This window comes from Pan paniscus, chromosome 1 (genome assembly GCF_029289425.2).
Source record: "Pan paniscus chromosome 1, NHGRI_mPanPan1-v2.0_pri, whole genome shotgun sequence".
Classification (NCBI taxonomy): Eukaryota; Metazoa; Chordata; class Mammalia; order Primates; family Hominidae; genus Pan; species Pan paniscus.
In genome coordinates this window covers 109,617,252-109,644,297 of record NC_073249.2, presented here as the reverse complement: position 1 = coordinate 109,644,297, position 27,046 = coordinate 109,617,252, and the positions used below count along the sequence as shown (strand labels likewise).

Here is a 27,046-nt window from a genome sequence, read left to right as displayed (position 1 = left end):
AAAGTGCAAGTGCCTTCTACATGCCTGGAAGAGTGCCAGTCATTGGGTAATGTTAGTGACTGGGACACGGACCCAGCGCTTGAATAACTCCACAACATGAAGTTGGTCCCTGGAAAGGACACAAAAGACAGAGAACGCAAACGAGGCCAAGAGGAGAGTGAATGGCGGAGGCCAGCCAAGGGCAAGCAGCTGTTCCAGGGGCCCGCAGGGAGTTGGGTTCTCGGTATTCACTCCTGCCCAGGCCTGCTGACGCCAGCGGCCTAGGGAAGAGGATTGTTTTTCTATTACAGGGGCTGCTACCTTCTGGACTGATTTGGCCCCAGACTGCATCATGAGTCAGAAAAACCACTCCGTTCCAGTCACGATATGGTCACGGAACTTTGGTGTTTCCTCAACTGCAGAGAGGAACAATATCTAACTTCTCTCTTTCCTGAGAGGAGTCCTGTAAGGTCATGGGAATTCCCTGAAAGAGCAGGAGGCCTTCCGTAAACAATAGGATCCTAGCCCTCACCTTTCCACCTGGTGGGAACTTCAACATTGATCCCATCAAATCCATTTCTTCTCTTATCATCAGTGAAAATCTGCAATGCTTTTACAGGATTCAAAGAGATCAGAAGGTGCTAAAGTTGCTGCTGGAATCCAGTCACAATCCCTCACGCTGAAGATATGAAAGGATAACAGAGGCCAATATCAAGCTCCTCACACAACTTCAATTTAAATTAAACTTCCTTTAATGAAATAAAAAACAAATGGTGCATTGCATAATATTTGTGGTCACAGTATAAAACAATACAATTAGTTCATATAACATTGGATATGGACAAAAATACACAAGATCCTTTCTTTGTCTACGGAAAATTCTGCAGATCCTTATGTGCCACACTTAAAAAGAAAGTCAACGTTTTTTCTTCTAGGGATCTGCACACATATTTATCACTGAGAATTTGGTCAAACAGTGGAGGAGAACTTACCCAAATCCCAGTTCCCTTCTTCCTCTGTTGTCATCGGTGAAGCTAAAAAAAAGTTTTCTGAAAGTAGCAAGTTGTGTAGTATTGCTTATTATTCCTGCCAAAAAGGCTCAGTCTTTGGCTCACAGATGTCAGTGACAAAATCATGGCTGCAGGCAGTCTGCAAAGCAAGAAGCAAGGGCCACCGGGGAAACAAACGAAGGTCTGGGCAGGAGGGGCCTCCTCTACCAAGATCTCAGGGAGCCCCTCAGATGGTGAGGGTGACGGGGGGAAAGACACTCAAATAAATACATTTTTAAATTAAAATTTAGCCCAGTTGGTGAGTCAGAGTTCTACTGTCCCATGAAAAATCTGAACAGTTGTTAAAAAGTTGATTTGCATTTTTTTCAAAGTGAAACGTGTATGTAAACATCATAAAGTAAACAATTTACAGGAATTTCGAGGCTTCTGTCTGAACATAGCTTAGGCTCTTTCTGGGGCTATTTTTATGATTAGGAAAAAAAATCCCAAACTTTTATAAAGTTCCTTTTTGTTAAGAAGTGCAATTCCACCTGTGTGAGACGCGGCTGGGTCTCTCTTTCATTCACACCAGTGCTGCTGGTAGGAACCTCTTCTAGAAGAGCACTTGTCGCAGGGGTGGGGTGGGGAGCCCTATTTGGTACAACAAAAGAGTGCATCTCACCACATTAAAAATACACATTCCTGGAAATTTATATCCCTAGAAGGAACTAGGTCCTTGGTACAATGCCCTGGGATTTCTCGCCCCTTCCTGCCAGCCCTCAGGTGACATGCAGCTTGGGCAGCCCAGTGGACATGGGGCAGGTGGGTGGAGGTCAATGCCTTAACAACTCCAGCCCTGAACTGCAGCATCAGTATGAAAGGAAAAGGTACAGTGTGTAAGCACCCGTCACATTTACCACCATCGAGTGTCTGCTGTGACTCAGTCCATGGTTTTACACACACCCGGTCAGGTCCAAAGCTAAGCACCCTTTCTTCCTACTAAGAAGGGCCTGTGCCAATAAAATCCTGAATCTCCTTTTAATAGATGCAAGGGCTGAAAGGGCACTGGCTGTTACTAATACAGCACCTGTTTAAATATTTGTTCTCTCTTTAATTCTCACTTGTACAATCACCTACAAGCTGCCTCTTCTGAAATAGCAGTTAGGATATGACATGCAGAAAATACCCAAATCTAGTGCCAACAAGGCCTCGTCCTCTTCCTCTAGTCACTCAGGCCTGGTGGGGTATACCTGTTGCCCGTCTTCCCACCACAGGCCCGGGCCAAGGAAAGGCTACTGTCAATGCAGAATCTAATGTTTCTACCATGTGCATGGTCCCCTTGGTGGGGAAAACTCAATGGGAATCTGCTTCCAGGGGCGACTCGGTGATAAGTGCAGAACCGGCTGTGGGGGAGCAGGGGGAAATGGTGAGCCAGGAGGAGCACAACTCATCCGGCCCATGGTGACAAAGAGCTGCACATGAATGGCCATCATTTTGTATTAGTTTATTGCTCAAAACAAATGAATCTTTTTTTCCCCTTTGGAAGAGAGAGCAGTGTTAGATCCTTCAAAGTCAAGATAAAAGCACAGGATTGCAATTAGGGCATGAGTCACCAGCGAGCCTCAGAAAACCCTACTGGGATGCTTCCGAAAGGCCAGTGCTGTGCAGGGGGTGAGACACTTCAGGGAGCGGGAGGCTCCGAGAACAGAGCTTTTAAAGCAGCAGCAGAAGCCTGGGATGTGGAAGATCTCTTTCTGTCTACTCTCCTATTCCTGATGGGAGCAGTCGGGCAAAGCACACCGCTCTTGACTCTGCTCTACAGGCCATTCACATAACAGCAAATTGCTGGGTTTCCTTCATGTCCCTATTAGGAAAGCAAAACATACCACAAAGTATACCCTTTCTCACTAACCCCCTGCAGTGGACCTTAAAATGACCTGAAGGACTGAAAAGGTCATAGAAAAAACATGGTGCTTCTAGGTAATTTCTGATTCCTTGAAGTCAGTCAGTCTTGCAAGTAGCAATTTGCCTTCAGGTTAAGGAGCCCAAGCAGCATGTGAAGGACATGGCATATCTGTGGGTCCCCCTGCAAGACTCTTGGTGACCAATGCCTTTGCTCCCAACAATGGGCAAGAGAGAGGAATAGTGGTGGCTTCTTTAGCCTAACTTGCACCTGGCACCACTCTGACCCTCCTGGCCCCAGCTGCATAAAAATAACTTCGTGGGATCCCTCTTCTGCTCTTCCTGGAGTCCCCTGAGGCACAGTGGCCTCACAACTACTGGAGCAGGTATCTGATCCTTTCCTTGTCCCCATCCTCCCCTTCCTTGCAGCCCTTCTTACTGCCCTGGACAGAGGTGGCTGTGTATTTTTCTTCATATTCATTCTTAAGGCTAAGGTGGCAAGATAAGGTGCTCAGTGGAGAGCCAAATTCTAGATTCCAGGGCCGCCATTTCAGTGCTCTCACAGAAAACAAATACAAAAGAAATGGAAAAGGGGCAGAGAAGCAAAAAAAAAAAAAAAAAAAAAAAAAAAAAAAAAAAAAAAAAGCATTTGGGCTCAATAAGAAGTTATATACTCCAAGTTTGGATTTCAAATGTAGTCTAAACCCCTGAAAACAGGGGGTGGGGTAGGGTCGTAAAAGCCACAAATTAGCCTTCGGCACAGGTCTGTGTTGTCTGTCAGCCGGGTAGAGGGTGGCGCTCAGCAGCTCTCTGAACACGTGCCTCCAACGCGGAAGCTGGCTCTCAGGCGGGCAGGCACATTCTCACTGAAGATAAAGAACTCCGCATGCCATCACCCCTTCCTCACCACAACCCCGCGAAACAAAAGCTATAAACACACACAAGTCAGAAGATCTATAAACCAGTGGGAGAAAAAAAATTAGATGAAGGTTAACCATTAAAAAGCTGCAGTTGGGAAAACACACACTCGATTGTTACATCAGAAAGTGCCGTGGGAAGAAGAGCCGTGTGCTGGTAAACATGTCCGCGCTCAGAACTTGACATGCAGAAAAGAGAGAGCGCCAAGTCCCACCTGAGATTAGAGAGGACTGGTTTTTAGTGTAACACACTTTGTTTTAAAATATCACTGTCCTCTTCTTGCCCCAATTGCTCCTAGAACGTCCCTCTGTCACTCCCCTCCCGGGCCAGCCTAGTCCATCTCCATCGACATGAGCCTGCGGCGCTCGCGCCGTGTCTCCTGAACCTCCTTCTTACAACACCAGTGGGAGCTGCAGTACCCGATGAGACAGGACAGGAGCCCGATGACCGTGGACAGACCAACGCCGATCAGCAAGGGATACTTGAAGGCGTTCAGCACTGGGAGGGAGAGATCAAAGGGGAAGCCGGTCAGTGCTGCGAGGGAGGCCGCTTTGGGGGCACCCTCGCCTCCCTTCCCCACTGGAGCAGGATCTCCCGAGAGATAAGGTCTCATTCCTCCTGCATCTAGCACCTAGCACACCACTGGAGACAGGAGAAGCTCAGCCTTATCTGTCACAAAAATGAGCCAATGTCTTCCTACCCAGCTCTGCGGGGAGAATAAAAACCACAAAGAAGATTTCACTCGATGCCTTTGAATGTCAACTTGCTTTTTAGGGTTTTGGCAAAATATTGATTTTTAAAAGTCAGTATAAGGGCACCGCACGTTCAGCAGCAGATGCATCCTTAAAAAAACCATGCATAAATCAATCCTATGCATCAAATAACTGAAGTGTACTAAGGGAGCTATTTTAAGTAACACTATACTAAATTATCTAGCAAAGTGAATAATCACTCCCCTGTTTGTTAAATCTGGGTTTTTATACGGAGTTACTTCAAGCAAGGAATTCCTAAGATGCAAAATATGGTACAGATGATTTAAGTGTCAGAAATGCACAAACACCATTTAGACTCCACCCTTGAAATCCCACCTTCCTTTCCCCATAAGTACCCATGCTCCTTGGGTGGACGCTGCCACTGGGCTAGGTGCCTTACGTTTGCTAAGGTTTAATTTTCGAAATAGCCCCATAGAAGACTATTATCCCATTTTACGAGAGAAAATGGATCAGAAAGGCCAAGTAGTCTGTGGAAGAGCTAGGGCTCCAATTTCCATCTGACTTATCACTAGGGAAACACTCAAAAGGCTTCTACTCATCCTCGGAGGCCCCTGGACTTTAATTCTCTTTATGGAGTTATTTCGACTAACATGTACTTTCTGAAATTTTCCACAAAGGAGACATGCTTTTTGTAAACCAAGGAACAACTGTCCCCACTCTGGGATGCTCAAGGAACAAAGCTCTGACTGTCTAGTTAGGTTGACCCTGGTGTTCATCGTGGGCCAACGAGGCTGGGAGCTCATCCTCCCATCTTGGGGCTCCGTGAAGTACCCACTCTGTGCCACTGACTCCAGAAGGAGTCTCTTTTTTTTTTTTTTTTTTTTGAGATGGAGTATCCCACTGTCGCCTGGGCTGGAGTGCAATGGTGCGATCTCGGCTCACTGCAACCTCCACCTCCTGGGTTCAAGCAATTCTCCTGCTTCAGCCTCCGAGTAGCTGGGATTACAGGCACCCGCCACCACGCCTGGCTAATTTTTTTTTTCTTTTTTGTATTTTTAGTAGAGACGGGGTTTCACTATGTTGGCCAGGCAGGTCTCGAACTCCTGACCTCATGATCCGCCCGCCTCAGCCTCCCAAAGTGCTGGGGTTACAGGCGTGAGCCACTGTGCCCAGCCATGAGTCTCTCTTAAGAAGCAAAACCAGTGGTAGTGAGAGTAGCAGGTCCCTAAGCTATAGCCTCCCCTATTGACCTGAGCCCTCTCTCTCAAGGCTGCTCTCTGCCTGTGCCTAGCAGAATCCATGCCAACCCTCGGACACCGTAAAGCGAGTTTCTATAAATTTATGGAAGAGGCAAAGCCTTGAAAATTTTTCTAGTAAGTCTTGAAAATTATTTATCAATGGTGACACTAGCACATAATAGCAAAGCTGGGGAAACTGCAAGGGCTGCTGGTGCCCTTCTGGGTGCAGGCTCAGGCCAGGTCTAGAAAGAAAGCAGGATGTGCTATGGCACATTCCTCAAACTGTGGCCACCTGGGTTCTGTCAGCTACAGCCTGGCACAAGAAGAAGACATTCCCAAACACTGAGAAATTTGGGTGACATTCTTACCATCCATCTTCACAGTTATAAAAACGGGCTTGGAGTGGATCTCTGCCTCCTTCTGCCAGGAACCTGTTGGTGACTTCACCCATGGAGTCACGGAACAGTAGTAGTTGCCAAAGTCCTGGTCCTCGGAGCCATGCACTTGCAGCAAGAATTCCAGCACACTCACGCGCTCCAGGCTGAGGTCGCTCTTCCAGTCCCTCCGGGAGGTGGTCACGATGCCCTTCCGATCCAGGGAAGACAGGAGCACAGGAGCCTTGTCCAGGCCAAAAGAGTGCACCGCAAACCAGGACACATCAAAGGCCATGTCATCTACGGATTACCAAGCCAAAACCCTGGGGTCAGTGCAATGGGTAGAAGTCATATGTATGGCCACATCCATGTATGCGGCCCTTACTACGTACGGCAAGCACAACACTACATGCCTTCGGTCTCACTGGATCCTCACAACAGCCCTATGATGAAGGCACTATCATACTTTTATTCTGCCATTATTGCCAGACTATATACCTGCTCAAGGTCATGTAATCAGCAGGTAGCAGAGTGTGCAGCTTAACCCAGGGAGTACAGCTCCAGAGCCCAGCCTCTTAACCACTGCACTGCTGCCACCCAGACTAAGGGGCCACAGGAAGAAGAGTCAGGGCCAAAAACTGTCTCCCACAGAGAACACTGATCCGAAAGCTGGTATGCCAGGACACTGCAGGCTCTGTCTCCCAAAGAAAGCCAGCTCCTTTGACAGTTCAGGCAGAAGAACCCAAGACTGGAAGGACACTAAAGTCATATGGAACAAAATGTACATAAAATGAATTGCACCAAATTTAGAGTTGTAAACAGTTTAGATTTTATTGTGCACTATATGGTTTTTCTTTCCTTGCAGAAGTGCTTAAGTTCAAAACAAGAGGAAAAAAAATGTCAAGCTGAGAAAATGGAACACAGTTTAACAGTCCCAGAGAGTAATGCTGAATCGTAAAGTACTCTGCAAAATTAAGGTTCTAACAGCCTCAAATAAATTAATATGGGCATAAGAGAAAGAAGACTTTGGCACAAGTGGTAATTCTCATGGAATGTGAAAACAGAGCACACATCATAAGCCCTTGACCTCTTCCCTTGACTGGTACCAACTATTATCAGCTGTGTCGGCTCTGAGATTCATCCAGCAACAAAAGACAACAGCCATGACACTGTTGTCTTAAATCCACTTGAGAAAGCGTTTTATATAAATGTCAAATAACACAATTTTTTGCCGAACAAGAGATAACATTTATTCATTTAGTAAAAATACACTAATAGCCTCAAAAAGCACATAAGGCAAATAAATTATTTTCAGATGCTTACATATTAAAAAAGTAAGCAGAACTAAAAGCAAGAATTTCTATGAAATTATCCAAATGATAATTCTTCCTTAGCTCACTCTAAACATGTAATATCTTCTCTTTTTCTCCCATTGACCCACTGTGGCACTTGAGCATAATTTTTTTTTTTTTTTTGTTCCCAGTGTCTCTCCAAGGAAACTAGCTCCCTGGGGGCAGAGGGAGTGCCATAAACAGCCTCATGCTCTCACAGTGCCAAGGGCAGAGTGGACACCCGCATCACTCTCATCTTCAGTGAAAACTCTTAACTCAGTGCTGCTGTCACCTGCAGGTGCTGGGTGGTTGCTGAAGGCAAAAAGCCAAACCGGGTTCCCAGACTCTAAGCCCTGATCCGCGCTGTGCCTTATGGTGTGGGAGCCAGGCTCCAGGGCCAGGCTGCCTGGGCTAGCATCCCAGCACAAGCACTAATGAACCGTGTGACCTGGGTGAGTTCCCCAAGTTCACTGAGACTTAGTTTCCTCATCTGCAAAATGAAAATGACAGCACCCAGGGTTAAATTTACCACGTTTATTAAAATGCTTAGGACAGCACCTGGAACACAGTAAGTGCTCAATAAAAGCTGGTCACCATGAACAACATTATCTCCACAGCTCAACACACATGCTCCTACACACAGACCTGCTAAGGGGAAGGGCATTACCAGCTGCAGCAAATGCAGCTGGTGGCCAGTCCACCCCAGCTGGTGGGCTTAGCCTCTGGCCACTGCAGGTACTGGCTGTTAAAACTCACACACCTGTACCCTCCCCCTCTCCAGAGGCCGGGCTTAGGCTGATGGAAGCCGCCACCTGGAGGTTATGAACTGCTCTCGCTCCTTTGCCACTCAGCCTGTGGACAATGACTGACTAGTGAAGGGACAGAAAAGCCCAGTCCCCTTCCCCCCGGTGGGCCTACTCTGCAGTACACTCATGCTCCAGAACTCCCCGTGGGGAGGTGGACTTGCTCTGAATTCACACCTCGACTTGCCTTCTTCTCCAGCTCTATCTCAAGTCCCTCCCTCCCTCAGTGTTCTCCTGAGAACACTCCCTCAATCCATCACTCGCATGCTTGTCTGTCTTTGCTTGCGGAGAACCTGACCTAAGATACTGCCTCAGAAGGGCCAAAGTCTGCTGTCCCCACCCCTGCTTAGCACAGAGGACCTTGGCCCACAAATCACTTATGCAACATGTCCTTCACAAAAGAGCATTCCCTCACAGCCCACAGCATGTGTGAGGAAAAACTAAATTACAACTTGTGTTTAATAATTCAGTATCTTCCAACCACACAGTCCAAGAGTGCAAAATTCTGGAAAATTGTGATCTGAAAGATAACAGCTACCTATGGCTTTTGCAATTAATTACACTGGAGGAAAAGGCTTTTATATTAAAGGCACAACTGGTGACCTATTAATTTACTGAGAAAGAGCATTTAAAGGATTTATTTTTGTGTGTATCATAAATGAACTTTAAGGGCAAACATGGTATCGCATTTTCCCAACTTTTGAAAAGGATTTTCCTCCCTTTTCCCCGGTAGTCTCTTCTACTTTTACCATCACTTTCTCTTCGGAATCCTGCTTTCTGTCCTCAGTCTTCCCCATCTCAGGTACAGGAGTGGCTTCTCATTCCTCTTCCCCTGTGAATGGAGCTAACCAACTCCATGGATGTGGGTGGGATTGTTTCTTTTCCTTTTCTAACATCTCCCATAAACTCTCCTTCTGTTTCCTACCTCTAAAGATCAGCCATGTTCAGCTTCCCTACTGGAGCCAATTTTGGTTCAATCAACTAGTCCAGGGGTCAGTAAACTACAGCCTGCAGGCCAAGTCCAGCCTACCACCTGCTTTTGTAAATAAAGTTTCACTGAACACAGCTATGCCCATTTGCTTACATTATTATCTACGGCTTCTTTCACACTACAATGGCAGTGCTGAATAGTTGCCACAAAGGCCATCTGGCCCACAGGGCCAAAATATTTCCTACCCAGGTCCTTTACAGAAAATATTTGCTGACCTGAACATTCAACTGGGAGTCCTGCAGGAGACAGATGTCCGCCTGGATGGTGGCAGCATCCAGGCCTCTGCTTCCAGATGCTAGTGTTACCCAGTCCCCTGCTCAGGGGCTCACTGGATTCACTGCAGGCCACCGCCCTTTGCTTAGAGCTTGCCCCTTCATACAGAATGGAAAGCTGCTTTTAGTTTCTTTCCCAGGGACACACTTCCAGCAGTCTCCACATAGAAACTTGTGACCTCTGTACAATTCGGCCTTTTCAAGCAGCAGATTTCTGCCGGCAGCCATGGCTCTGCTTGTGATGGGGTGGGGTACTACAGAGTGTCGAGGTCAAAGCATGCAGGAGACAAGGGAAGCCCATAGGGAATTAGGGTCTTCATGAGTTCTTTAGGAAAAGGCAGAGATGGGTACAGTCTTGCTCAATAGCAGAGATCCCCTGAGTGCATTTAATGTTCTTTCAAGTCTTAAGGGTCAAAGAGTGAGAGAGGGACATCAACTGGTCACTAAATGAGGCTAAGCAAAAAAGGAGTAAGACTGATGGGTCCCACAACTCTTAGGCATCCTGTTGGCAACGCTAATATGTAAATGCAAAGAAAAAATTTATAATGATTTCCTAAGAATTCTAACTACAATAGCACCCTCTGGTCACCAGCTACTCCTTTGCTCTGCATGTCTTCATAGCATTAATTGCTGTGATATTATAGAGTGCTTTATTTCTTGCCCATGTCCTCATCTAGGTTGCCAAGCTCCATGAGGACAGACTTTGGACATTTTTTTTTATCATTATTATACTTTAAGTTCTAGGGTACATGTGCACAACGTGCAGGTTTGTTACATATGTATACATGTGCCATGTTGGTATGCTGCACCCATTAACTCGTCATTTACATTAGGTATATCTCCTAATGCTATCCCTCCCCTCTAACCCGACCCCACGACAGGCCCCGGTGTGTGATGTTCCCCTTCCTGTGTCCAAGTGTTCTCATTGTTCAATTCCCACCTGAGTGAGAACATGAGGTACTGGTTTTTTGTCCTTGTGATAGTTTGCTGAGAATGATGGTTTCCAGCTTCATCCATGTCCCTACAAAGGACACGAACTCATCCTTTTTTATGGCTGCATAGTATTCCATGGTGTATATGTGCCACATTTTCTTAATCCAGTCTATCACTGATGGACATTTGGGTTGGTTCCAAGTCTTTGCTATTGTGAATAGTGCTGCAATAAACATACATGTGCATGTGTCTTTATAGCAGCATGATTTATAATCCTTTGACTCAGTAATGGGATGGCTGGGTCAAATGGTATTTCTAGTTCTAGATCCTTGAGGAATCACCACACTGTCTTCTACAATGGTTGAACTAGTTTACAGTCCCACCAACAGTGTAAAAGTGTTCCTGTTTCTCCACATCCTCTCCAGCACCTGTTGTTCCCTGACTTTTTAATGATCGCCATTCTAACTGGTGTGAGATGGTGTCGCATTGTGGTTTTGATTTGCATTTCTCTGATGGCCAGTGATGATGAGCATTTTTTCATGTGTCTGTTGGCTGCATAAATGTCTTCTTTTGAGAAGTGTCTGTTCATATCCTTTGCCCACTTTTTGATGGGGTTGTTTGTTTTTTTCTTGTAAATTTGTTTGAGTTCTTTGTAGAGTCTGGATATTAGCCCTTTGTCAGATGAGTAGACTGCAAAAATTTTCTCCCATTCTGTAGGTTGCCTGTTCACTCCAATGGTAGTTTCTTTTGCTGTGCAGAAGCTCTTTAGTTTAATTAGATCCCATTTGTCAATTGTGGCTTTTGTTGCCATTGCTTTTGGTGTTTTAAACATGAAGTCCTAGCCCATGCCTATGTCCTGAATGGTATTGCCTAGGTTTTCTTCTAGGGTTTTTATGGTTTTAGGCCTAACATTTAAGTCTTTAATCCATCTTGAATTAATTTTTGTATAAGATGTAAGGAAGGGATCCAGTTTCAGCTTTCTACATATGGCTAGCCAGTTTTCCCAGCACCATTTATTAAATAGTGAATCCTTTCCCCATGTCTTGTTTTCCTCAGGTTTGTCAAAGATCAGATAGTTGTAGATGTGTGGTGTTATTTTTGAGGGCTCTGTTCTTTTCCATTGGTCTATATCTCTGTTTTGGTACCAGCACCATGCTGTTTTGGTTACTGCAGCCTTGTAGTATAGTTTGAAGTCAGGCAGCGTGATACCTCCAGCTTTGTTCTTTTGGCTTAGGATTGACTTGGCAATGTGGGCTCTTTTTTGGTTCCATATGAACTTTAAAGTAGTTTTTTCTAATTCTGTGAAGAAAGTCATTGGTAGCTTGATGGGGATGGCACTGAATCTATAAATTACCTTGGGCAGTATGGCCATTTTCATGATATTGATTCTTCCTATCCATGAGGATGGAATGTTCTTCCATTTGTTTCTGTCCTGTTTTATTTTGCTGAGCAGTGGTTTGCAGTTCTCCTTGAAGAGGTCCTTCACATCCCTTGTAAGTTGGATTCCTAGGTATTTTATTCTCTTTGAAGCAACTGTGAATGGGAGTTCACTCATGATTTGGCTCTCTGTTTGTCTGTTATTGGTGTGTAAGAATGCTTGTGATTTTTGCACATTGATTTTGTATCCTGAGACTTTGCTGAAGTTGCTTATCAGCTTAAGATTTTGGGCTGAGACGATGGGGTTTTCTAAATATACAATCATGTCATCTGCAAACAGGGACAATTTGACTTCCTCTTTTCCTAATTGAATACCCTTTATTTCTTTCTCCTGCCTGATTGCCCTGGCCAGAACTTCCAACACTATGTTGAATAGGAGTGGTGAGAGAGGGTATCCCTGTCTTGTGCCAGTTTTCAAAGGGAATGCTTCCAGTTTTTGCCCATTCAGTATGATATTGGCTGTGGGTTTGTCATAAATAGCTCTTATTATTTTGAGATACGTCCCATCAATACCTAATTTATTGAGAGTTTTTAGCATGAAGGACTGTTGAATTTTGTCAAAGGCCTTTTCTGCATCTATTGAGATAATCATGTGGTTTTTGTCTTTGGTTCTGTTTATATGCTGGATTACATTTATTGATTTGCATATGTTGAACCAGCCTTGCATCCCAGGGATGAAGCCCACTTGATCATGGTATATAAGCTTTTTGATGTGCTGCTGGATTCGGTTTGCCAGTATTTTATTGAGGATTTTTGCATCGATGTTCATCAGGGATATTGGTCTAAAATTCTCTTTTTTTGTTGTGTCTCTGCCAGGCTTTGGTATCAGGATGATGCTGGCCTCATAAAATGAGTTAGGGAGGATTCCCACTTTTTCTATTGATTGGAATAGTTTCAGAAGGAATGGTACCAGCTCCTCCTTGTACCTTGGTAGAATTCGGCTGTGAATCCGTCTGGTCCTGGACTTTTTTTGGTTGGTATGCTATTAATTATTGCCTCAACTTCAGAGCCTGTTATTGGTCTATTCAGGGATTCCACTTCTTCCTGGTTTAGTCTTGGGAGGGTGTATGTGTCCAGGAATTTATCCATTTCTTCTAGATTTTCTAGTTTATTTGCATAGAGGTATTTATAGTATTCTCTGATGGTAGTTTGTATTTCTGTGGGATCGGTGGTGATATCCCCTTTATCATTTCTTATTGCGTCTATTTGATTCTTCTCTCTTTTCTTCTTTATTAGTCTTGCTAGCGGTCTATCTATTTTGTTGATCTTTTCAAAAAACCAGCTTCTGGATTCATTGATTTTTTTGAAGGGTTTTTTGTGTCTCTATCTCCTTCAGCTCTGCTCTGATCTTAGTTATTTCTTGCCTTCTGTTAGCTTTTGAATGTGTTTGCTCTTGCTTCTCTAGTTCTTTTAATTGTGATGTTAGGGTGTCAATTTTAGATCTTTCCTGCTTTCTCTTGTGGGCATTTAGTGCTATAAATTTCCCTCTACACACTGCTTTGAATGTGTCCCAGAGATTCTGGTATGTTGTGTCTTTGTTCTCGTTGGTTTCAAAGAACATCTTTATTTCTGTCTTCATTTCGTTATGTACCCAGTAGCCATTCAGGAGCAGGTTGTTCAGTTTCCATGTAGTTGAGCGATTTTGAGTGAGTTTCTTAACCTGAGTTCTAGTTTGATTGCAGTGTGGTCTGAGAGATTGTTATAATTTCTGTTCTTTTACATTTGCTGAGGAGTGCTTTACTTCCAACTATTTTGGAAGTAAATTTTGGAGTAAGTGCGATGTGGTGCTGAGAAGAATGTATATTCTGTTGATTTGGGGTGGAGAGTTCTGTAGATGTCTATTAGGTCCACTTGGTGCAGAGCTGAGTTCAATTCCTGGACATCCTTGTTAACTTTCTGTCTCATGGATTTGTCTAATGCTGACAGTGGGGTGTTTAAGTCTCCCATTATTATTGTGTGGAGTCTAAGTCTGTTTGTAGGTCTCTAAGGACTTGTTTTATGAATCTGGGTGCTCCTGTATTGGGTGCATATATATTTAGGGTAGTTAGTTCTTCTTGTTGAATTGATCCCTTTACCATTATGTAATGGCCTTCTTTGTCTCTTTTGATCCTTGTTGGTTTAAAGTCTGTTTTATCAGAGACTAGGATTGCTACTCCTGCCTTTTTTTGTTTCCATTTGCTTGGTAGAATTTCCTCTATCCCTTTATTTTGAGCCTATGTGTGTCTCTGCACGCGAGATGGGTCTCCTGAATATAGCACACTGATGGGTCTTGAGTCTTTATCCAATTTGCCAGTCTGTGTCTTTTAATTGGAGCATTTAGCCCATTTACATTTAAGGTTAATATTGTTATGTGTGAATTTGATCCTGTCATTATGATGTTAGCTGGTTATTTTGCTCGTTAGTTGATGCAGTTTCTTCCTAGCATCAATGGTCTTTACAATTTGGCATGTTTTTGCAGTGGCTGGTACCGGCTGTTCCTTTCCACGTTTAGTGCTTCCTTCAGGAGCTCTTGTAGGGCAGGCCTGGTGGTGACAAAATCTCTCAGCATTTGCTTGTCTGTAAAGGATTTTATTTCTTCTTCACTTCTGAAGCTTAGTTTGGCTGGATATGAAATTCTGGGTTGAAAATTCTTTTCTTTAAGAATGTTAAATATTGGCCCCGACTCTCTTCTGGCTTGTAGGGTTTCTGCCAAGAGATCTGCTGTTAATCTGATGGACTTCCCTTTGTGGGTAACCCAACCTTTCTCTCTGGCTGCGCTTAACGTTTTTTCCTTCATTTCAACTTTGGTGAATCTGACAATTTTGTGTCTTGGAGTTCCTCTTCTCGAGGAGTATCTTTGTGGCGTTCTCTGTATTTCCTGAATTTGAATGTTGGCCTGCCTTGCTAGGTTGGGGAAGTTCTACTGGATAATATCCTGCAGAGTGTTTTCCAACTTGGTTCCATTCTCCCCATCACTTTCAGGTACACCAATCAGACACAGATTTGGTCTTTTCACATAGTCCCATATTTCTTGGAGGCTTTGTTTGTTTCTTTTTACTCTTTTTTCTCTAAACTTCTCTTCTCGCTTCATTTCATTCATTTGATCTTCAATCACTGATACCCTTTCTTCCAGTTGACCGAATCAGATACTAAAGCCTATGCATTTGTCACGTAGTTCTCATGCCATGGTTTTCAGCTCCATAAGGTCATTTAAGGACTTCTCTACACTGCTTATTCTATTTAGCCATTCGTCTAATCTTTTTTCAAAGTTTTTAGCTTCTTTGCGATGGGTTCGAACTTCCTCCTTTAGCTCAGAGAAGTTTGATCATCTGAAGCCTTCTTCTCTCAACTTGTCAAAGTCATTCTCGGTCCAGCTTTGTTCCGTTGCTGGAGAAGAGCTGCGTTCCTTTGGAGGGGGAGAGGTGCTCTGATTTTTAGAATTTTCAGCTTTTCTGCTCTGTTTTTTCCCCATCTTTGTGGTTGTATCTACCTTTGGTCTTTGATGGTGGTGACGCAGAGATGGGGTTTTGGTGTGGATGTCCTTTCTGTTTGTTAGTTTTCCTTCTAACAGTCAGGACCCTCAGCTGCAGGTCTGTTGGAGTTTGCTGGAGGTCCACTCCAGACCCTGTTTGCCTGGGTATCAGCAGTGGAGGTTGTAGAACAGCAAATATTGCTGAACAGAAAATGTTTCTGCTGATCGTTCCTCTGGAAGCTTCGTCTCAGAGGGGTACCCGGCCATGTGAGGTGTCAGTCTGCCCCTACTGGGGGGTTCCTCCCAGTTAGGCTACTCGGGGGTCAGGGACCCACTTGGGGAGGCAGTCTGTCCGTTCTCAGATCTCAAGCTGCGTGCTGGGAGAAGCACTATTCTCTTCAAAGCTGTCAGACAGGGACGTTTAAGTCTGCAGAGGTTTCTGCTGCCTTTTGTTTGGCTATGCCCTGCCCCCAGAGTTGGAGTCTACAGAGGCAGGCAGGCCTCCTTGAGCTGCAGTGGGCTCCACCCAGTTCGAGCTTCCCTGCCGCTTTGTTTACCTACTTAAGCCTCAGCAATGGCGGGTGCCCCTCCCCTAGACTCGCTGCCGCCTTGCAGTTCGATCTCAGACTGCCGTGCTAGCAATGAGCAAGGCTCTGTGGGCATGGGACCCTCCAAGCCAGGTGCAAGATATAATCTCCTGGTGTGCCGTTTGCTAAGACCATAGGAAAAGCGCAGTATTAGGGTGGGAGTGACCCAATTTTCCAGGTGCTGTCTGTCACAGCTTCCCTTGGCTAGGAAAGGGAATTCCCTAACCCCTTGCGCTTCCCGGGTGAGGCGATGCCTCGCCCTGCTTCGGCTCACGCTCGGTGGGCTACACCCACTGTCCTGCACCCACTGCCCAACAAGCCCCAGTGAGATGAATCCGATACCTCAGTTGGAAATGCAGAAATCACCCGTCTTCTGCATCGCTCACGCTGGGAGCTGTAGACTGGAGCTGTTCCTATTCGGCCATCTTGGAACTGCCCCCTGACTTTGGGCATTTTGTTCACTCGTCTATTCCCAGTATCTAGAGCAGCACTTGTATACCAAAGGAACTCAATAAATATCTGAATGAATAAATGAATGAAAGACACAAGAGAAGGAGCTAGACTCTGCCAGTGGGTTTCAAATCAGCCTGAAATAGGCCTGGAAGTGACCCCACTGACTGTCTTGACAGCTCAGATTCAAATGTCTGGATGTATTTCCAAACCATCTAGCAGATAGATGCATCCACTCAACATGTATTTATTAAACACTTAATGAGTACAAAGTACTGGGCCAGACAGTTAGGGGATAAATAGATAATCCTATCCCTAACCCACATCTGTGTAACACAGTGCGGATGATATGAGAAACATTTACAGAAAGCAACATGGTGAAGGGGTGAGGATGTAGTGAGGTACCTGGATCCAGTGCTGCTCCCTCGACAGTGATGATACAGAACAATTTGATCAGATCTCCCCGAATGACTGATGGTGTGTCTGAATGCACAGAAGCATTAAATATAGGACCTGGAAAAAAAGTAATGCCAGCCTCATTATTCTCTTTCATGCTTTTGTCAAATTCCATTCTTTGCACTCTAAGGGGCATCAAAATGTGGTTCTCTTCCCTGGGAACTGGTCTAGAAAGTCACAAAATAGGTGTTCCAAGGTTGCCTCTCTTCTATTCAGAGAGAAATGGGCATTAGGCACATCAAAGTGAGCTTCATCTTAAGATTACAACCAAAATAGAACTCTTCTGAAAGAATTACTTTTGCTCTGGCTTTTCTTTCTGGTGGCCACAGTGACCTCATTCGAAAGCTACCCTCCACCCTGGAACAGCCTGGGCTGGTTCTAGTTCAACATGGTTCACTTCTAGGCCAGGGTGGCTTAGGGATCAGAGGAACAGGGACTGAAGCAAGAATGCTTTTGGTCCCAGTGGAGTGAGTGGTCTCACTGCACTGTGCTGGGTGCTGGGGAAAGGGGCCCTGTTACCAAGAGGCTGAAATCTGGTAAGAAGACAGACATGCCAACAATGATATTTCTATGAGGTGTGGTGGTAGCACTCAAGGCACAGCTTCAGCATGCCAGGGAAAATGGAGGCAGCCTGGATATGCCTTTTTCCTTTTTTTTTTTTTTTTTTTTTTTTTTTGAGATTGAGTCTTGCTCTGTCACCCAGGCTGGAGTGCAGTAGTGTGATCTCGGCTCACTGCAACCTCCACTTCCTGGATTCAAGTGATTCTCCTGCTTCAGCCTCCTGGGTAGCTGGGATTACAGGCACGTGCCACTACGCCCCGCAAATTTTTGTATTTTTAGTAGAGACAGGGTTTCACCATGTTGGCCAGCCTGGTCTCGAACCCCTGACCTCAAGTGATCTGCCCGCCTCCCAAAGTGCTGAGATTACAGGTGGATATGCCTTTAAGAGACTACTCAGGTTGGGGAGGCTATGTGTTGTGGGAGAGTTGGGAGTATATGGAAACTTTCAGTACTTTTTGCTCAAAAGCTGGGAACCTAAAACTGCTCTAAAAAATAAAGTCTGGGCTGGATGCAGTAACTCATGCCTGTAATCCCAGCTCTTTGGGAGGCCGAGGCAGGTAGGTCACTTGAGCCCAGGTGTTCAAGACTAACCTGGGGAACATGGCAAAATCCTATCTCTACAAAAATTAGCTGAGCACGGTGGTGCACACCTGTAGTCCCAGCTACTCAGGTGACTGAGGTAGGAGGAGGATTGCTTGAGCCTGGGAAGTTGGGGCTACAGTGAGTCAAGATCGTGCCACTGTCTCAATAAATAAATAAATAAATAAATAAAATTAAAATAAAGTCTGGTTAAAAAACAAAACAAAAAAACCCTACCCAAACTGGGTTTGTCTTACATGCCTCCCTGAGAACGCTGCAGGCAGAATTATTATTTTTAACTCACTTATGAATTCCTCTTAGGTGAGAACATTCCATAGCTTTCAGCTTAGCTAATCCTAAGAGTTCAATGTTTACTTTATCCCAACTCCTAAAATCTAGGAACAGGCAAACCTAAAAGAAATTCACAGAACATCAATGCTATGGGACTCCCCTTGGGTTTCCTGGGAAGCAACGATTGAAGGCCCTAGGTGCTGACTGTAAAACTCATTAGAAGTTAAGAATATAGGTATTACTACTTCTTGTTCAGATTGCCAGAAAGAAACAAGTATGCTAAAGTATCTTTTTTAAACTTGCAGAAGAAATGGCCATGACAGAGGGAGTAACATGATGAAAGGGCTATATTTTCATTTCGACATGATGACTAATAAGATGAATTCATCAGATTGCTTTCCTAACCAAGTATATAAATATTTTGTGTTTTCCTGGGAGAAAGGTAAAGGATGGTTATAGAATATTGAACCCTAGTGGGGGTTAGGCAGCTCTGGGTAGAAACTGCTGAGAGTTCTGATTATTCAGGGAACAGCAGGGGCGTACGTAACTCTAAGGGGATAAAGAATTGACAGAATGGCTGTTCCAGGAAACGGGGAAAGGGATGAAAGCAAAGACAAGGAAGCCTGACCTACTTCTGGACATCATCCCCTTCAATTAACTCAGCTCTCAGCCCTGGCTCCCTCGGGCCTTATACCCTGGACTTGCTCTGCCTGGAGCAGTGAGGTAGGGCAGGATTAGGCCAAACTGCCTGGAGTTGGCTCTGTGTGGTGACTGGGGACACTTATGCCATAGGCGGCCATCTGTCAGTGAGTACAGGTTAGCAGCAACCATGGTGAGCAAGGGCGGGCAGGGGGTCACATTTTTCTCAGATTAGAAATTTCATGGTAATACACAGAACTACACTGAGGGGCTTTTCTAGTGCTCAGGCCCCTTCTAAGAGAACATAAAATGACAAAACATTAAGAAATTCTCATGGTTTTATCTCATGGATTATTTATTTAATTTGAAGCAGCAAAGAAGACTTACTTAATTCGAACAAATTTCACTTTTTCTTTATGTTTCCAAAGAAAACCCAAATACCTCCTAGGTCACGTTACAGTTCTCACTTCCCCTATTGGACGTGGGAATCAACAGAGCATTTGTGCTGCAGCTCACAAGGCAGACAAGGACTGGGGAAAAGGCCTGCATTGTGGTGAGCTATTCACAGGAGTGGATTTCCTCCTAATGAAATCAGCAGCTCACTGTTAATATGGGTCATTATCCCAGGCTTAGAAATATTTTCATTATGGTCAATTTCTGTGGTAATTCTGTTTTTGTGAGGGGATTTGTCTGGTTAACTTCACAGATGACAGCGTATGGTACAGAGAGTTTAAATGAACAACCGGAGTCACTAGGGGTCCCCCAATTCCTTGTCTGCAGAGAGTATAGGAACTACTTAACTTTTAAATACAAACATTGACATAAACCATGTTCCAACCTTGGCCTCTAAAAAAAGCTGTTAGTGGCAGTTTTTTTAATGAAAGCAAAAGTTACAGACCATCTGCATGTCCATCAATAGGGTAATGGCTAAGCAAATTCAAGTATGTAAAGTCATTAAACGTGGTATTAATGTTTACCTAGAATTGGTTACAATATGGAAAGTGCTGATCTTATAACACTAAAGGGAGAAAAGCAGGTCCTAAAATTGTATGTACAGCTTGATCTCAAAGTCATGAAGAAAACATACAAGAAAAACATTCTAGGAAGATGAACAACACAAGTTAACAGTCTCTGGTAGGATGATGGATAAGTCTCTTTCCCTTCTTTCTACGTTACTATATTTTCAAATTTTCTACATATTACGAAGAAAAAAATTTATTATTCTTCTTTTAAAAGGCCAAAGCCTACACTATCATATTTAAATACCATTTTCCTCTTGACACTTTGAATCAGTAAAACCCAGCACTCAGTAGGGCCCCTTGGTTTTTAATACCAAAAAGCAGGCGCCCTGAAATCAGGGGACAGGAAGGTGAACATGGGAAGAACCCCTTTGTTGCGTGTCTTAAGGTATGTCACTGATTTTTAGGAAGCAAAGGCTGTTCAGTTTCAAATCAATGTTTGCTGGTGGCTATTCAGGGCTATAGTATTGTTCTGGGTGCTGAATTTGGTGGCAGCTTCTCCTAATTAAAATGTGAACTGGCCATGACAACTCTGTGGATTAAATAAAATAAAACCTTAGGCAATCTATTCAACCTGGAAGCTACAGCGGTTTTATCTGTTATGCTGAGATTTAAAGAATTGAGGAATAGACTCAACATCCATTCCTCACCCAGAAATAGATACAAAATACTCTGTGTCTCCCCTTTTCCATATAAGAGTTTAAAAGAAAGATCAAATAACAAATATAAAACAAGATGGAACAGATTCCTACAGACAGCAAAACAAATACACAAATAAAGGACAAAAACCACATAATAATCTCATCTCAACAGAGAAAAAGCATCTGACCACATTCAACACCTTTCCATGACAAAAATACTCAACAAACTAGGAATGAAAAAAAAAACTAAGAATGGAAGGAAACACACTAGGAGTGGAAGGAAACTTCCTCAATCTGATAAAGGGCATCTATGAAAATCCCACAGTGAACATGATACTTAAAGGTGAATGAGACTGAACGCTTTCCCCCTAAGATCAGAAACAAGACAAGAATGTCCACTTGTGCTACTTCCATTCAACACTGTATTGGAGGTTCTGGCTGGGCAATTACTCGAGAAAAAGAAATAGAAGATATTCAGCTTGGAAGGGAGAAGTAAAACTAGTTCTATTCACAGATGACATAATCTTGTATTTTAAAAATTGTAACGAGTCCCCCAAATTTAGAATTAATTAGAATTAATAAACAAGTTCAGCAAGGTCACAGGATACAGGATCAATATACAAAAGCCAATTGTACTTCTATGAAACTGCAATGAATAAACAAGCTGAAAAGTAAATTCAGAAAGCAATTCTATTTACAATAGCATCAAAAAGAATAAAATACTTACGATAAATTTAACAAAAGAAACAAGATCTGTACACTGAAAACTACGAAACACCATGGAAAAAATTTAAATACCTAAATAAATGGAAAGATAGCCCATGTTTATGAACTGAAAAACAGTATTGTTAAATGGCAATGCTTTCCAAATTGATCTACAGAGTTAACACAATCCCCATCAAAGTCCCAGATGCCTGGACTGTAGAAATTAACAGGTGGATCCTGAAAGTCACATGGAAGTACAAGGTATCCAAAACAGCCAAAACAATCTTGAAAAAGAACAAAATTGGAAGTCTCCAACTTCTTGATTTCAAAACTAACTACAAAGCTACAGTAATCAAACCATGTGATACTGGTATAAGAAGAGAAATCTAGATCACTGAAATAGAATTGACAGTCTAGAAATCAACCTTACATTTATGATTAAATTATTTTTGACAGGGGTGCCAAAACAAGTCAATGGAGAAATAATACACTTTTCAATAAATGGTGCTAGGACAACTGGCTATCTCCATGCAACATAATAAAGTTGGATCCCTTCTTCTTAACCACATACAAAAATTAACATGAATCATAGCCTAAAATATAAGACCTAAAACTACAAAACTCTTGGAAGAAAACATAGGTGTAAATCCTCACAGCCTTAGATTAGGCAGTGATTTCTTAGCCATAGCAAAAACACAAGCAACAAAAGGAAAAAAAAAAAAACAGATAAACTGGACTTCATCAAAATTTAAAAATTTGATGTTTCGAGAGACATCATTAAGAAAGTGAAAGACAACACACAAAATGGGAGAAGATACTTTCAAATAATAATGTTTATGGCAGCACTATTCATAATAGCCAAAAAGTAGAGATAGTCTAAACGTCCATCAACAGATGAACAGATAAACAAATGTGGCATATCCATACAATGAAATATTATTCAGCCATGAAAAGGAATGAAGTACTGATACCTGCTACAACATGAATGGACCTTGAAAACATTATGCTAAGTGAAAAAAAGCAAGTCACAAAAGTCCACATATGATATGATTCAATTCATATGAAACACCCAGAAGAGGCAAATCTATAGAGACAGAAAGTAAATTAGTGGTTGCCAGGGGCAAGGGCATGGGGGCATGGGAATGATTACTAATCAGAGTGGAGTTTCTTCTTGAGGTGATTAAAATATTCTGGAATTAGATAGTAGCGATGGTTGCACAACTCTGTGAATATACTAGAAACCACTAAATTGTACATTCTATATATAGTAAATTTTATAGTATGTGAGTTATATCTCAATAAAGCTGCTATTAAAAACAAACAGATACACAATAAAGGAGGCCTATGCTTTCTCCAAATCTAAGGGCTTAAATCAATATTTACCCTTTAATTTAAAGGTCAAGAGATCTTAGAAGATTATTTCACTATATACCATAAAAGGCTATAATAATAGAAAATAATAATAGAAAAACTTTATTAGAGTCTAGCTTACCTTTAATATAAATGCTAATCATTTAATTCAACAAATATCTTGCATTCATTGTACTGATTCAATTGATACCTGAATTTTTACAGATGAGTATTAATTTATACATTCACAAATTTCTAACTAAAACCCAGGAACCCAGGGCAGAGTTAGTGAAAACATTTAGTATTAAACTCATAAATGATAATCCTTTGCATTGATATTCTAAATAAGATTGGGGTTTAAATACTTTTAAATCATCTTCCTACTGAAACACACACATACACAGACAGAGGATGTTAAAGATCTTCCACTTTTGGCAAGTCATTTAACACCTTGGGAGGCTCAATTCCCTCCTCTCTTTCTTTATACTCCACTATGTTCCCTAAAGTATTTGAAGTAGCTGAGCTTCAGCTCATTTTCTTAAAATGAAAGCAGAAATGAAAACATTCATTCATCAAAAATTTGTACATGAATGTCCACAGCAGCATTATTTATAACAGTCAAGAACTGGAAACACCCAAATGTCCATCAACTGATGAATGGATAAACACAATGTGGGATATCCATACGATGGAATCTTATTCAGTCATAAAAATGAACAAAGCACTGATACATGCTACAATATGGATGACCCTTGAAAACATTTTGCTCCAAAAAAGAAGCCAGATACAAAGGCCACATATTATATTCCATTTATGTGAAATGTCCATAATAGGCAAAATGTATAGAGACAGAAAGTAGATCATGGTTGCTGCAGAATGGGAGGTGGGGAATGGAGTGTGAATGGAGGGTATTGGCTAAGGGGTCCAGGTTTCTTTTGGGGTCATGAAAATGTTCTAAAACTGATCGTGGTGATGATCACACAACTTTGTGAATATATGAAAAGCCACTGAATTACACACTTAAACAGGTGCATTGTATGGCATATGAATTGCATCTTAACAAAGCTGTTTTAAAAAATGAGGGCATCTGATCAAAACCCTAGGGTCTCTTCTAGCTCCATCTATGATTCAACAGGGCTCACTGCTCACCTGAGGTTTGGAAGTCTATCTCAATAGGATTGGAGAGACTGGTTGCTGCTTCTCGCCAAAGGCTGCCCCTGACAGGAGACCAGGCTGTCACCATGCAGCGGTACAGCCCTGCGTCTGAGACCTGAGTCTGGTACATTCGATAGCGGAACTCATCCTCCTGCACTTTTTCTAAAACAACGCCATCCACCCGTGATGCATCTGTCCAATTCTCCAGCTTCACCACAGAATCCTGGTCCAGAGAGATGATGTACTTCGTTTCATTGGGACTGGAGAGGTCGCCGACAGGCTTCTCAGCCGTGATGAGAACAGAGTAGCGTGGCGACTTAATATTCTTGGAAGATACTTTGCAAGTCATCTCAAATGTATTTCCGGCAGCAAAGAAAGGCTTTGGCTGCCTCGCCTTCACCACAAGCACGGAATCTGGAATGAAGGACCAGAAGGATGTGATTTCCAACAAGATCAGTTAAAATAAAAATGCAACGAAAAGCAAAATAACCAAGAAACAGAAATTTATTTGCAAATTGCCACACAAAAGCACCTATGAAAATGTGGAAACTCAGAAAGAAAATCATGTGTATCTATAAGCAGGCTAAAACCACCCCATTGGAAGTAATAGTCTGAAATGAATCAATGGGTGTCAGGAGAGAGGAAATTATGGTGAAAACTGGTTTTAAGGATTTTTAAGTCCTTAAGAAGTTTCACCAGGAAGAATCTGGGAACCCGCTATTGGTGCTCCAAAAGATGCAAGGCAGAGGACACTCCTATAAAGGTGGGAAAGACATGGTTGAACACAACACCATGACCTCCAAGCCAGGCTCCTGGCCATACCATTTGCCTCTCCTCCCCAGGGGTCTGCTAAATGCAGGGGAAGTGCCCCTAGCTAAGCTAGCCTGCAGGGAGGAATGCAGCAAGGGAGACATGAATTCTCCCTGTTTAATCATATGATAGTGACATTACAGAACAGATGTATTGCTAAAATGACTGTAGTGTATGTATTTGCAGATCTAATAATTTCCACTTGGTTTACACTTTAATTTCAGAAATGCTGTTTAAACATTTTGAGAGGTGTCTATGGCTACGCTAACTTTAGGTTTAAGTGGATTACTCCTTGTGTCTCTGTCAAAACAACAATGCCTATGCATGCACACATTAGAATTCATCTATTATAGTAGCACAACGTCAGGCACTTGGAAGGTGCTTAAATATTTGTTGAGTGGATGAATAAATGAATTAGATACATTCTTTTTATCCTTTAATAAGATGATTAATCCTATAATCCATCCAGTTACAAGATGAGATTTTTACGTTAGATTTTTTGGAACACTTGTTCCACCAAACCGATTAGCAGAACATATATATTATGAACTCTCTCCAGAACCACTGACTGCTGAGCTTCTACTGAGCCACCACATTCTTTCTTGATTTTCCTGTGAGTTCGGTCATTCATTCATCAATTTAAACATGTATTTATTGACAGCCTTCCGTACTGCAGGTACTGGAAACATAACGGTGAACAAATAAATACAAAAATCCCTCCCTTTATATGCCAGTGAAGGAAGACAAATGAAATAAACAAATAAAATATATGGTATGGTTATATGGTGATAAATGTTTAAGAGATAATAAGCAGCCAAGGAAGAGAAAAAGCGTGGATTTGTATTTGGAAGGAAGGTGTGTGTGCCACAACTGTAAATAGAGTGATCAGGGACATCCTCACTGAGGAGGCAACATTTTAAAAAGAACCTGAGCTGGGTGTAGTGGCTCATGCCTGTAATCTCACTGATTAGAGAGGCTGAGGCGAGAGGATTGCATGAGGCCAGGAGTTTGGGATCAACCTGGACAACATAGCAAGACCCCGTGCCTCTAAAAATAAAATTAAATAATTAGCCAGGCACAGAGCATGTGCCTATAGTCCTAGCTACTTGAGAGGCTTGAGTCCAGGAGTTTGAGGTGACAATGAGTTATGATGGTGCCACTGCACTCCAGCCTGGGTGAGAGAGCCTGGGTGAGAGAGCAAGACTGTGATTCTAAAAAAATAAAATTAAAATTAAAAATAAAATAAATAAAAAGGACCTGAAGGAGGTGAGGGAGCAAGTCCTATCTATCTTGGGAAGAGCATTCTAGGCTGATGGAACAGCAGGCAGAAAGCTACAAGGCAGGAGCACACTTGGTGTATTTGAGGAGCCTGGAAGGGCAGAGTGGCTGGATGGAGTGGGTGCTGGGGAGGGTGCTAGGTGAGGCCAGAAGGTAATGTGACCAGTTGGTACAGAACATCTAAGACCACTTAGAGGACTCTGGGTTTTGCTCTGAGTGAGATGGGGAGGCTTTGAAGGTTTAGAGCGAAGGAGTTTCAGGACCTGACTTATATTTAACAGGATTGTTCCAGCTGCCGTGTGCTAGGGCAGAGCAAGGAGATGATCTGGGAGGCCAGGGATGTAATCCAGGCAAGGGTGGCGCCATAAATGGCAGAGTGTGAAAAGTAGCCAGATTCTAAGTCAATTTTAACAACGAGGAGTCAAGGATGAAGGTTTTGGGCTGAGCCACTAGAACAATGGTGCTGGAGAAAGCTGGGAGAAGAGAGCTGGCAGATGTGATGGGAAGCGTCCTTTTGAACAGAAGCTTGAGATGCCTGTTAGTCAAGTAGTGTCAAGGAGGCAATGTAATATTGAGTCTGGAGTTCTGGAAAGAGGTCCGGGGTAGACATGTAAATCTGGAGTCACTGGTGTCTAGATGGTATTTAAATTGATGAGATTAGAGACATCACCAAGAAGGTGAGGTTAAATAGAAAAGAAGTCCAAGTCCAAGGACTATGTCCAAAGACTATGTCCTGAGGTAGTCTAATGTTTCCGGGTCCAAAAAATGAACAGAAGCCAGCAAAGGAGGCTGAGAAATAGCTAATAAAGTTGGAAGAAAGCCCTGAGAAGGCAGTGTCCCACAAGCCAAGGGAAAAACCAACGCATTCCCAGGAGGAGGGAATCACCTGTGTTAAATTCTGCTAAGTCAAAGAAAATAACTGACAATAGGATTTTCCAATATGATGATTACTGGCCATCTTACCACAAGCAGCTGAGGGGAAAGCCTGATTTGAGTAGGTACCAGAGAGAATGGAGGGAGAAAAACCAGACACACTGAGTATATATACATCAAATATTGTTGTTATAAAAGGAAAAAGTAATAAGTAGACAAATGGATGTGGGAAACAGAAAGACGGATGAAGAAGCAAGATCAAGATTAGCATAAAAAAAAAGGGGGGGTGCCTGGCACGGTGGCTCATGCCTGTAATCCTAG

The 27,046-nt window shown here is 43.0% G+C and overlaps 1 protein-coding gene across 1 annotated transcript in view; it reads right to left on the bottom strand.

The window, feature by feature from the left end:
- Positions 1 to 713: 713 nt before the first annotated feature.
- PTGFRN (prostaglandin F2 receptor inhibitor) overlaps positions 714 to 27,046 on the bottom strand; it is an 80,321-nt gene continuing 53,988 nt past the window's right edge. The window contains exons 6-9 of the mRNA XM_003806281.6: positions 23,759 to 24,178; positions 16,774 to 16,881; positions 6,108 to 6,413; positions 714 to 4,286 (exon numbers count right to left, since the gene is read on the bottom strand). Coding sequence (XP_003806329.4) covers positions 4,120 to 4,286; positions 6,108 to 6,413; positions 16,774 to 16,881; positions 23,759 to 24,178 — 1,001 coding nt within the window. The 3' untranslated portion in view covers positions 714 to 4,119. The remainder of the gene's footprint in view (positions 4,287 to 6,107; positions 6,414 to 16,773; positions 16,882 to 23,758; positions 24,179 to 27,046) is intronic.